Below are 11,645 nucleotides of genomic sequence, written 5' to 3' on the forward strand. Positions count from 1 at the left end.
GGCTGCCCGCCCGCCAGGAGCTCTTTGGCCTCCAACACTGGGGAGGAAGCTGGAGGCAGAGAATTCAGGTGGTGGCACGAAGAACACATGGGAGACCCAGGGGAGGGGCCAGAAAGGCTCAGCTTGCACCCCTGCCTGTCATGGTCTCTCTGTGCCTTTCTGGATTTTAAAAGTGGATTTTAACTAGCAGGCATTGATGTAATAATCAGGAAGAGATGGTTAAGAAGGCCAAGCAGAGAACCCAAAGGTCAGAGCCGTCTAGGATGTCCGCATCCATCCCATCTTGGGCTCCCTGTCTCTGTCCATCTGTTCCTTCCTGCCCGCCACCCACCACCCACTCGAGCGCCCCGGGGTCAAGCGCACAAGTTTGTTTCCCAAAAGCCGAGGGAGGCAGCATTGATGGAGATGGAGGCTCAGGATGGGGCCCGGGTTGTGGGAAGCAGGACCCTGAGTGGTTCTTCAGAGACCAGAGGCCCGAGGAGACGGTCCTGGAGTTGCCACTGGAGTGGGGGGCCTCCCTCACCAGCCTGAGACTCAGCAGGTGGCCCCCCAGGGCCTCTGAGCTCTCCAGGGGCTCCTTCTCCACTGAGGGTCCCACTCTGACCTTGCTCAGCTGACTTTGGGGTCTGACAGCCCCTTCAGGGGGCATCCAGCCCAGAGGTTGCTCCAGCCCCTCCTGCTTGTCCAGGAGAGCCCCGGGAAACTGCCCACCGGGGTCTTCATGGCCCTGCACCCGTCACTGGAGGACGAGCTCCTGGCGGGAGCAGGGGTCTTGGCCATGGTCCGCCCAACCCGGGGTCTGCAGCTTCTCAGTCATACCCTTGGCCCCAGTGGGCCCAGGCATGGTGGGGGTGTGTCAAGAGGACTGGGCCAGGCCAGCAGGGTCCCTGGTGTGTCCACGGGACGGGTGGTCTCTCTCATCTCGCTTCCCTCACACGTTCTCCTGTACACTCCCCAGTCTTTGTCCGTCCAGGAGCCCACCCCTCGGTGGGGGTTTGATACAACAGCCCCCAACCACACACAGGTGGGGTGAGAGCCCGAGGGGCTGCTGCACACACCACACACAGACACGCACAGAGACACCCAGACACCCAGACACACGCAGACACAGACACACACACGTGCACCTCAGAGCCGGCTGCAGGGCAAAGGGAGGGAGGGCCAGTGGACTCTCTGGACTCCCCAGTCAAGAAGGGGGAGGTGCAGGCCACCCCTGGGGTGGAGGAGGGCACAGGGCTGTGGGTGCTGCACGGGAGGGCCCCCTGGGACCCAGGGGGCAGGTGGGGGACCTGATGGTCGATCCGTTTCAGACTCAGGCCACCACCTCTACCGTTCCCCACAGGTCAGGAATTTCTGTGAACAGAGTGGTGGGCACGTCCACATGGACCCAGATGTTTGCTATCCAGCGGGTACTGACTGGGCACCAGTTTCCACACATGGGCAGGGAGCTGAGCTGTCCTGCCTGGGGCCCCTGGGCCTGGGGCACCTGAGTGGGAGAGTGTCTGTGTGTGTCTCTCTGGGAAGCCCTGGGTCTTTGATCAGCGGTCCCCGCGGCTGTCTCCCCCGCCCGTCCTGCAGTCTTCCCAGCAGGGCCCTGGGAGCAGAGCTGAGCCCACATCAGGCAGTGTAGGCCCGGAAGGGCTCTCACACCAGATCCTCTGGACTCCTGGGCAGCCCTAGGCCCAGGCAGCCTCCCTGGGGCAGGGGTCCTGGGGCTCCGTGCCCGGGCCGCAGGCTGAAGGCCCTGCCATCCCCCAGCTGGGAGGCGGACGGGGAGGGGAGAGATGCAGCCCCTGATGCTGCTTCTGCCCCCGCGTGTGCCTTCTGGGCCATGACGCAGCAGGAGCGCACTGGGAGATAAGCTTGGAGGAGGCTGTGGCCAGCGCTGGCTTGGTCCCAGGTCTCGGCCTGCAGCCCCCAGGCCCCGGGGGCCTTGCCGTCAGCCTGCCCCAGGGCTGAGGCCCAGCACCCTGCTCACAGCAGCTCTTTGTGCCCCAATCTCGCAGGTGCGGGGGTGGCGGGGTCCTTGGCACAGCGTGGCCCTGGACCACATGTGACAGCCGCTGCTCTGTGCGCTGCCCGCCAAGGCCTCTGTGTGGCATAAATGCGGTGCACGGCCGGCTGCGGCAGAGCTCCGGGACCTGGACTCGGACTCTCCTCTGCGCTCCCAGGCTCCACTCGCCCTGCCGGCCCCTGAGAACCCGGACCCCGAGGCTGACCAGGTAAGGCAGAGGCCAGGCGCCCTCCCTGCCTCTTCCTCAGGCCGGCTCGGCCCGCCCTGCTCACACCCACAGGCCTCTGTTCCCACAGCCTGTCCCCACGGACCCCGCGGACCCCGCACGGACCCTCCCGGGACCTGCAGCACGCTGCTCGCTGTTCCTTTTTCCTATGCATATACTTCTTTGAGGGTCGGGCCTAAAGAGGTGTAGGGCATGGGAAAACGGGGCGGCGAGGTCCTCCCGCCCGCAGAGCCTGCTCCGGCCGCCAACCTGTGTCTGGACCTGCCTCCACGTCCCTCACGTAGGATCAGGGACCCCGAGGCAAGGGGGTCCTGGCCCTCCTCCTCTGGCCAGGGTTGGGGCAGTGGGTAACCTTTGCTTCTGTGTGTGCCCTGGAGCAGTGGACGGCGTGGTCCAGCCCCACCCACCAGCTGGTCTGCGCCCCCACATGGTGGGGGGTGCTGTGCAGATCCCAGCTCTGTGGTGACTCTCGCTGGGGCAGCCCTGAAGAGTTACAGAAGGTGCCGGAACAGGAGCTGGGACAGTCCCCTGGGGCCACCGTGGAGCAGGGGTGGGGTGGGGGTGGGTCTGAGTCTAGATGTGGAGCCATGAGGGTCTGATGTGCCGAAAAGCTGGGGGAGGAGCGACTGTCAGGGGTTGGGGGGAAGCTGCTTCTGACAGCGTCACTGCACTTGTGATGATGAGTCTGAGTGGATTTTCTGATCAGAAATACCAATAAAGCTGATTCCGTGTGAACCGCAGCGGGAAACCTTACAGCTGGCGCCTCCACCACGTGTGCTGCTGCTCGTCTGGGCTGCTTGGGGGTCACACCGGTGGTCTTGAGGGAACTTAATAAAAAACACGTACACATGAGGGAATGAAATGACACAACAGCTGGGGGGCCGGTGGGGGGCTTTCTGATGACCTTTCTGATGACCAGGGTCAGGGGGCCAGGACACGCCCAGGGCATGACAGTGCCCGACACAGCCCGCCCAGCAGCACTGCCTGGGGCCTGGCCTGCTGCTCTGGGTGGGAGCACCTTGGCCCGGAGCCTGTGGGTCCTAACTCCCTGCTGTAGGAAAAGGGCCAGAGGGAGCCCTGGGAGCCGGGAGCTTGAACAGCAGTTGTCAGGCTCTTCGCCCAGCAAGCGGAGCTTCGACAGGTCCTTTTAGCAGCGGCAGCCCCAGGCCCGGCTGCGCCTCCTCCAGAGAGCCACAGCTCCTGCGGAAGGTGGCGGAAGGGGGTTGGGCCTGCAGCAGGCAGGGTGGGCAGCCCCCGAGGCCCTCCCTGCTCAGGCAGCCGCCCACGCCTGCAGTGCCAGAAGGGCGCTGGGGGCTGGCTCTGCTGGTGAGGCTCCCCATGGGACCCCGGAAAGGACTGACAAGCAGCAGCTATCACAATACCCTCAGTGTACGAGCAACAGCAGCACTGATCCAGACACTTGTGTTCCCTGTGATGGGGAGACAGGTGGGTTGCAGGCACGGCTGGATCCAGGGAGCCAATGGATCTGCCTTGCTCTGTACCATTATCCTTCTGTCGGCAGCTGCAGGGCATGGCTCCTGGGCCCAGAGAGGGAAACCCCTCAGGGTCACTGCCACCTGGTTGGGGCGTGTCCTCCCTGGGTTCTGGACGTGTCCTCCCTTGTGGGCAGCTCCCAGGCAGGGAGATAGGCCTGGGAGGTTGGGCAGAGAAGTCCTGTGCGTCCTGTGGCAGCTCTGGCTCAGCTGAGGGGCAGGAAGAGGCAGCCCGGCGCGAGGACTGGGGCTGGGAGGCCCTTGGAAATGCCAGGTGACACCCCTACAGGCCATCGGTCCTGGGGGGGGGACCTTTGACCCATTGATGGTGGGGTGGGATCCCAGGGGCTCCAGGTGAACAAGCCTGTCCCACAAGCCTCACCGTGGCCTCCCTGGGGAGGGGTCTCCCTCCACCTGCCCTTTGCCACTTTCAGTAACTGCCAGACTGGGAGTGGGGGTCTTAATGGCCTGGGAGACGGATGAGGCCCAGCCTTCCAGCTTCGGAGGCTTGGGTGGCGGGGCACCTGCGTGCAGCCCCAGCCTCGTGTGCCCTCGTCCTCCCAGTCCTGGCTCCTGGTTGTGGTCCTGGGGGCGGCAGGCCCTTTGCCACCGGGTGCTGCTGAGCTGGGCTGAGGGTGGAGAGTGTCACATTTTTATAATCTTGGGTTGGGGTTGTGGGGCTGGGTCTTTCCCACACCCCTAAGAGAGGCTTGGGGGGGCTGCATCTCTTCAGCAAGTCCACAATTCCCACTCTGCTTGTGGGGTTGGTGGGGGCGGCCTGGCTGAGAGGGTGGGTCCCTGACCCACACCTTGGGGCTCACAGCCAGGGTGCCAAGGACTGGGTGGCTCACATGCTTGGCCCTGGGGAGGGGCGGGGCCAGCGTCCCAGCCGTCCCATGCAGCCACTTCGTCTAATGATTTCAGACAGAAAGGTGGGAAGTCCAGCAGGCACCCCGTAAGCCCCCGGCTGGTTCAGCCGCCTGCATTCTGCGGCGCGTGCTGCACTGTGCTGATCTTGGGCCTTCTGAATGTTTCAGGCACGAGGCCCAGCAGACCGTGGGTCCTGTTCCCACACAAAGGGAGGCGAGCACCCCAGTGGCACCAGGCAGAACCCTTGGACCTCACCCCCCTGACTGCCCCTCCAAGCCTGCCCACCCCAGGCTTTGCAGCTATTTTCCCATCAGGTTCCTCTTCAAGGTCCACCAGGGCAGGCCCCAGCCGGCGTCCACGCTAAGTGCCTAGTTCCTGTAAACTGGGATTTAGGCTTTTGGCAAGATTTTCATAGGTGATTCTGTTCCGCCCTGGCCGTGCTATGAGGTGAAGCTGGCTCTAACGCAACAGTCAGGCTCAGGGGACCCCCATGCCCCGAGCCTGTCTGGGCAGCAGGAGGGAAGGATGCCCTGGGCTGAGTTTCCCAGAAGTGGGCAGAGGCTGCAGACAAGGGATGCCCAAAGTCCCTGGGGGGCTGGTTCCCGGGAGTGAGGGTGACCGCACACTCAGAGAATCCCCCGAACCCCTGGGCAATTTGGAAGTAACGAGACAATCAGACATTTGCTTAAGTTTTTAGGGGCAGAGAAAATCCAGTTTTGTTTTAAGGTTACAATACATGAAGCCACACAAACCTGAACAGTATGTGTTTAAGCAAATCCTGAGCTCACAAGAAATCCTGAATAAATGGCTCAACATGACTGTAGAAGCCCCATCTCTCTCACATAACCCACAGTAGTGATAGGTCAACAACCCCAACACGACGTGCTGGGAACGTGGCCAAAATTCAAAAGCTTTGAGGTGGTGGTGGGGAGGGTATAGCTCAGTGGTAGGGTGCATGCTTACCATGCATAAGGTCATGGGTTCAATCCCCAGCACCTCTGTTAAGTAAAAAAAAAACCAGTAAATCTAGTTACTTCCTTCCCCTCCCCTCCCCCCAAATTCAAAAGCTTCAAACCAGCCCCCGCCCTGCCTCTGGCTCTGTTCTCAGACACCCAGACTCTGCTCCTGGGATGGAGAATTTCTGCTTAGAACCCTCCCTCCACAGTGGGCGGGAGGGAGCCTTCAGGGTGCCCCTCCTTCCTGGCAGGCCTCAGGGCACACACCCTCCCTAGCTGTGCCCCAAGTTTTCCTGTCACAGCCCCTTCCCCGACCACCTGCCTCCGTCCTCAACCCACCTGCTCTTCCCTGCAAAGCGTGCTTCCTATCTGCACACCTGGGTTCTCTGAACTGGTCCTCCAGCACCCCCCACCCTGCTTGCCAGTCACCCACGTGGCACAGACGCCCTTGGGATGCCGTGGACGAGGGTGGGCATCTGAACTCGGTGCACACCATCAGAACCCTCCAACAGGTTTGCGCTGGTGGGCTTTCTCCTTCCGGTGATGACGGCACTGCCTCGGGGAGCCTCAGGGGTCCACTCTCCTGCTCCTGGGCATTTGTGGACTTGATGCCGGAGGCCTCCTGCTCTCTGCTGGGACTGCTGCACCGAGGCAGGCACAGAAGCTCTGCCCTGCAGGTGAGGACAGCTCAGGGTGTGAGGGGGGGTCCCGGCTCCCAGAGCCTTTCTTCACCAAGGGAGGGGGCAAGACAGCATGGACAGGATGCAGTCCCTGGCTCGCATGTGCTCTGGAGGCACGGGGAGGTGACCGTCACCACCGGGGTCTAGTTTCTCAGAGGCAAACCGATCATCTCTGTCCCTTTCTGGTTTCTAGCTTTGAGGTCATTGTTAACACGGAACTCAAACCCCAAATGCCTTCACTGCTCCCCCCAGTCCTGTCAGGTTTCATTTTCATACACAAAGCCTATAAGCATATAGCGTAAGACAGACTCCACCTTTATTTTTTCCAACTGGAAAGCCAGTTTTCCAGCCCCTTAAGCTGAGTAAGTTACCCTTTGTTGTGTGGGAGCCCAACGCAGCACAGCGCGCTTGGCTTCCGACTGTTCGCTGACCCACCACTTTCCACGCCAACCCTTCAGCACTTTTCAGAGGGGAATAGGCTTCAAAATGTCTTCAGCTATAAATCCCCAGTCTTAGGTGGGGCCAGTTCCAGGCCCCACCGCTGGGGCCCACGCCAGGACATCACAGTGGTGTAAATACAGACCGGGCTGTCTCTCCAGGCAGATGCCAGGTACCGCTGCGCATACCCAGCACGTCTGATACACCGCAGCCCTGGGCGTCAGCTACCTCCCTTCCTCAAAAGGCATCCCCAGTCGCCGGTGGGGCGCACAGGCCCCAGGCTCCCCTGGACAAAGCTGGGCTCAGTGTGTGCACCCAGCCCCCAGTGTCCGGGAGGCAGCACACCGGAGGCAGCACACCGGAGGCTGCCTGCTGCATGAGGCCCACGCTGAAGCCAGGGAGGCTGGTTTCACTCCACGGGGACCCCAGAAAGAGCCCAGAGGCTGGACCAGAGCTGGGGGCCCAGGCAGGGAGGCCCAAGGGCAAAGCAGCTGCAGGCGGCTGCGCAGGGCGGGGGGCGGGTGGAGGGGTGCGGAGAAGGGCGGACTCAGCTGGGAGTCCTGCAGCTGGCGCTTGTGCTTCATTCGGCGGTTCTGAAACCAGGTCTTTACCTGTGGGGAGAGTGAGATCAGAGAGGGGGCGGCCACAGGCCACCACCCTGCCTGCCGGCCACCTCACCTGCACTTCGGAGAGCTGCATCTCCTGGGCCAGCCGCCGGCGCTCCAGGGGCCCCAGGTAGCGGCGGTGCTGGAAGGAGCTCTCCAGGGCGCTGACCTGCTCCGCCGTGAAGGCCGTGCGCATGCGGGGAGCCCGCGTGCCGTCTGCCTCCTTGCTCGGCCCTGAGGGGGACGGAAGGGCACCCAATCCATTTGGCTGGAAGTGCTGCCCGGTGGGAGAAGGGGGGATAGGCTTCGTGCCTGTGGATGGCGGCTGGGACCTCGGGAAGAGCAGCCCCCCCGCCCCCGCCTCTCTCCGGAGAACAGCCCATCCTGCTCTGCCGTCCTGCTGGGTCAAGGAGAGCCACTCCCCCTCCAGCTCTAGTGTGGAATGAGGCCCAGAAACGTGGACGTTGGCAAGAAGACAACAGAGCGGACAGCAATTCTGACGTCGGCCCCTCACCCTCTGCCTGGGGTGCACAGTCCCTTCCAGAAAGCAGTGTGTTTTGCCTGCAGACAAGGAACTTCCACTCACTGGGTGGGGTGGGTGGCCATGGGGGCTGGTGAAGCCCACCCCAGGCAGAGGCCCGAAATCCTCGGAAAGCCTTCTCACGAGCTCTGCCTCGGGTGTACCCATCCCTGAGACCCAGGCTCTGTCACCACCAGCCGCGTGTCTCAGGCAGGCCTGTTCTCTTAATAGCTGTCAGGACATGTGGGGAGCACTAGCGCCCCCCAGGAGGTGACGAAGTCCCCATGGTCATCATTTAAACTTTTTCTTAAAATAAAAACTTACAGACAATATCAACCCCACTTTTGGCTACTTGAAACCTAAAAACAGCCATTAACTCACAAGGACTAAAAGACAGACGAAGAACGTCTTAGCCAATGACAAAGGGTTCCATCAAGTTTGGAAACCACGGGAAAGCAAGTGGCATCCGGGTCGTGGCTGCCCCTAAGCAAACCTGCAGGCCTCCCAGCAGCTGGTGAACAGGCCGAAGTCTAGACGGCAAAGGAAGGCGCCAGCTTCGCAGGAGGGGCCAGAGACCCCTCTGAATGAGCTGGTGAGACGCACTTCCCCACGGCCCTCTTGCAGAGGTGCGCCCCAAGGACTCATCTCAGAGCCTGAGTCACAGGCACCAAGTGCTAGTGTAGGCGCAGTGGCTCACTGCGCCGGTGGGCCGGCCCCAGGAGGCCCGGGGGCTGAGCAAGGAAGGCCTCCGTTGTAGCCTTTGCTTCCCAGGGGAAGCGTTCACTTGCAGGAGGTGTCAGACTCCACCCTAAGCCTCAGCCTTGGTAAGAATGTCCCTCCGATGACCAGGGTACACGGATGTGGCCGGGGTGTGACCCTCTTCCTGACCCCCCTCCCGGACTCCCATCCCCACACCTACCAGCTGCAGGCGTCCCCGGTGCAGACACTTCTGAGAGCTTCGCCTCCTCCATGTCTGCAGTCTGGTGGGGCTCCCCTCTGTAGTACACCTGGGCTGAGGCAGACAGGCTCCCCCAGGAGACTTCGGCAGGCCTGGAGGTGTGCGCCAGCCCTGTGTGGCTGCTCTGGGAGAGCCAGTCCACTGAGCCAAAGCTGGAGGTCCGCTTGCAGCCACCAGGTAGGGCGGAGGAGGGAGGCATGGCTGGGTAGTGCCTCTGGACAGATGGTGGGGGCCTGGCCGGAATCCTCTGCAAGACAGATGATGGGGGCTGGGAACAGGGTCCGCAGTCTGTCAGGTGGGGCAGGGCCAGGCTGAGCATAGGGTCTGCCTCAGGTTTGGCAGGGCTGGGCTGCACTTATAAGCTCAGGAGGAGGTGGGTGGGTGGAGGCGGGTTTCCGTAGATGGCCCAAATTTCTACCCCGCTAGATAAGTAGCACCTAATTGCCTTCAATTCAGAAGCACAAAGGAGGCCATTCACACCTCCCCGGCTCCAAGATGTCTGAGGGAAGGGCGGGGCTGTGGTCCACAGTTGGGGGAGAGGTGGTAACCCGCGACTTGCTACATCCCTTCATCTCCCCCACCCCCACCCGCTGGCCTGCGCTGTGGGAAGGTTAGGATGGCCCCCTCCCACCCAGCACCCCAGCTGGGGGGCTTGTCCTGTGGGGTGCCGAGCTATCTCCTCTCTCCAGGTTGGCTCGCCACCTTGTCCCCGTGGGTCTGCAGTGACGGATGTGCACACCTGAGGGAGCTGGAGGTCCCCATGGCCACTCCCAGGACAGCGTGGACTTGGCCAGTGCCCTGTCTGCTGCAACCCGGTGGCCCCGCTGCGTAGGAATGTAGGGCTGGCAACAAGCCAGACAGGGTGGGAGGGGCTGGTCAGAGAGGGTCCCTCCGGCTCCGTGGGCCCTTCTCCCTCGCCGCCCCCAGTCTCTCTGCTGGGTTTCACTCTGGTGCCACAGGAGCTGCAGGGGGTGTCCTGAGGACGGTCACCGGTCCCTGCCCTTGGCGCCGCGGTCGCTTCACTCCTCTTTGGCCGCGTCCGCGTCCCGGGAGCCCCACTGGCCTCGGGGAAGGGCGCGACTAGGCCTGGGACGCCGGTGCTCCGCGGGGAGGCGGAGGGCTGGGCAGGACCTCTCCCTCGACCTTGGCCGGACCGCGTGTGTCTCCTCGGTGCTACCCGGCAGACGGACACGTGGTGCGTCCTAGGCGACTGCAGGGCAGTCCGCGAGGACCCAACCGGCAGAAGCCGCATCCCCCGGAGCGCGGGCTCTGGGTCCGCGCTGAGCCCCCGGCGGCCGGAGTCGGCCCCCAGCCCGCCGCAGGGCTTCCGAGGGGACGGGTGGAGTCAGCACCGTCGACTCCCGGGGGCGCCGGCGCCAGCCTAGGCGGAGCACCAAGCCGCCTCCGCGCCCGCCCCGCCGCGCGGACATCAAAGGCCCCGCGGGCTTCGCCTCCGAATTATCACCCCAACGCCGCCTTCGAGCCTGAGGGGCAGGGGGGCGGGGCTGGTGATGCGGGAGCCGGACACAGCAGGGAACCGGCAGGCCCTGACCGCAGCTCTTCCTCTGGCCCTTGGGCAGGCTCAGTTCTGTCACCGGACCCGGCGGGGTGAGGCCGGGGACTAAAATCACTTGTGTGTAGCTGGGGTGTCTACTGGGAGGCTGCAGGGTGTCCTGGAAGTCGTACGGCCCCAGGGCTGCTCCAGGGACGCCCGCGCGCATGCTTCCAGCTCCGCAGCGACAGTGTCCGTTTCAGTATCCGGCGAAAGCGGCTGAGCTGGGAGAGGGTGCTGTGCGGAGGCCCTGACCCCAGTGGAGGCCTAGGGGATAAATACCCCCCACGACTGCTCAAGGTGCACACTACTTCATCATGTGCTCAAAAGCACTAATTTACAAGTTAAAAAAAATTGGGGGGGTAACTTAGGTTTTTATTTATATTTTTTTAATGGAGGTACTGGGAATTGAACCCAGGACCTGGTGCATCTCTACCACTGAGCTGTACCATCCCGGCTAAAAGCATTAATTTATGAAATGGCAGGTTTTAACACGGACCATGCCTTTCAAAACCTAGTTTTAGCGTCTCCTCCTTTCTAACCTTTCAGGGCCGGTCCCTTGGCCTCTTGGCCCCACACAGGAACCATCCTTGGCAGCCATCCCCCAACTCTACTGGGCGGCTCCCTCCCTATTCCGGGACCCTCCTCTAATGGCCCTCCCACCTCCACTTCCCCAGCCCCTATCTGAACCTCCCCCTCCAGGGTCCTAAGGTGACCTCCCCTCAGCAGGTCAGATGGCCCCACCCTCTGAGCCCTCCCCTCCAGATGCAGGCGCTGCCTAGGTTGGCCCCTCTTCCCAGCGGTCATTTCCGCCAGGCTGCGAGGGGCTCAGGCTCGCTCGTGTCCACTGGGGTCCCCCTTCCCTCCCTCTACACCTGGCCGGGTAAAAACTGTGTAACCCACGTTTGGCATCAGCTTCCTCACTTGGCTTCGGAGCAGCCTCCGGAGCTGCTAGGGACCGGCCACCAGGTTTGCTGCCCTTCTGCTGCCTTCCTAGGACTCCGGGTGATTCGGCGCAGGCGTGGTTTCCCACCGAACCCGCACCTGCGCGCCCGGAGAGTCGCGTCCCGCCTGCAGCGGGCAGCGGGCTGGGTGGAGGCCAGCGGGAGTGGGAGACCCGCGCTCTCCGGTCCGCCTGCACTGGGTGGCCCTGCAGCCCCGCCCCGACAAGCGACCGAAGCCAACTCCCTCCTCCTGAACGGGCTCTTCCGGCGGCCCCAGCCCTGCGTCTGGCACTTGGTTCCGGGGGTCCAGCTGCTTAAGTCCTGAGACCCGCCGGGTTCTAGCCATCACGGCCCCCACTCGTCTAGGCCACCTCCACCGACAGCGGGGA

General features: G+C 63.0%; 1 protein-coding gene and 1 long non-coding RNA gene across 3 annotated transcripts; one reads left to right on the forward strand and one right to left on the reverse strand.

Moving 5' to 3' along the window:
- Positions 1–1,920: 1,920 nt before the first annotated feature.
- On the forward strand, positions 1,921–7,416 carry LOC141579048 (uncharacterized). The gene is made up of 3 exons (XR_012510015.1): positions 1,921–2,222; positions 2,311–6,236; positions 7,281–7,416. It is a non-coding gene; the product is annotated as an uncharacterized LOC141579048 (long non-coding RNA).
- Positions 6,243–11,010, reverse strand: VENTX (VENT homeobox). Of its 2 annotated transcripts, none has more exons than XM_074373325.1 (2): positions 8,722–11,010; positions 6,243–7,516 (listed from the first exon to the last, which is right to left on the reverse strand). In XM_074373325.1, the coding sequence occupies exons 1-2, from the start codon at positions 9,077–9,079 to the stop codon at positions 6,915–6,917; spliced, it is 960 nt and encodes a 319-aa protein (XP_074229426.1). In that variant the 5' UTR covers positions 9,080–11,010; the 3' UTR covers positions 6,243–6,914. The 2 variants fall into 2 exon arrangements, with proteins under 2 accessions (XP_074229426.1, XP_074229427.1); XM_074373326.1 differs by lacking the exon at positions 8,722–11,010 and having other exon boundaries at positions 6,243–7,288; positions 7,356–8,499.
- Between the last annotated feature and the right edge of the window lie 635 nt (positions 11,011–11,645).

Source organism: Camelus bactrianus, chromosome 11, assembly GCF_048773025.1.
Source record: "Camelus bactrianus isolate YW-2024 breed Bactrian camel chromosome 11, ASM4877302v1, whole genome shotgun sequence".
In the NCBI taxonomy this organism is placed as follows: Eukaryota; Metazoa; Chordata; class Mammalia; order Artiodactyla; family Camelidae; genus Camelus; species Camelus bactrianus.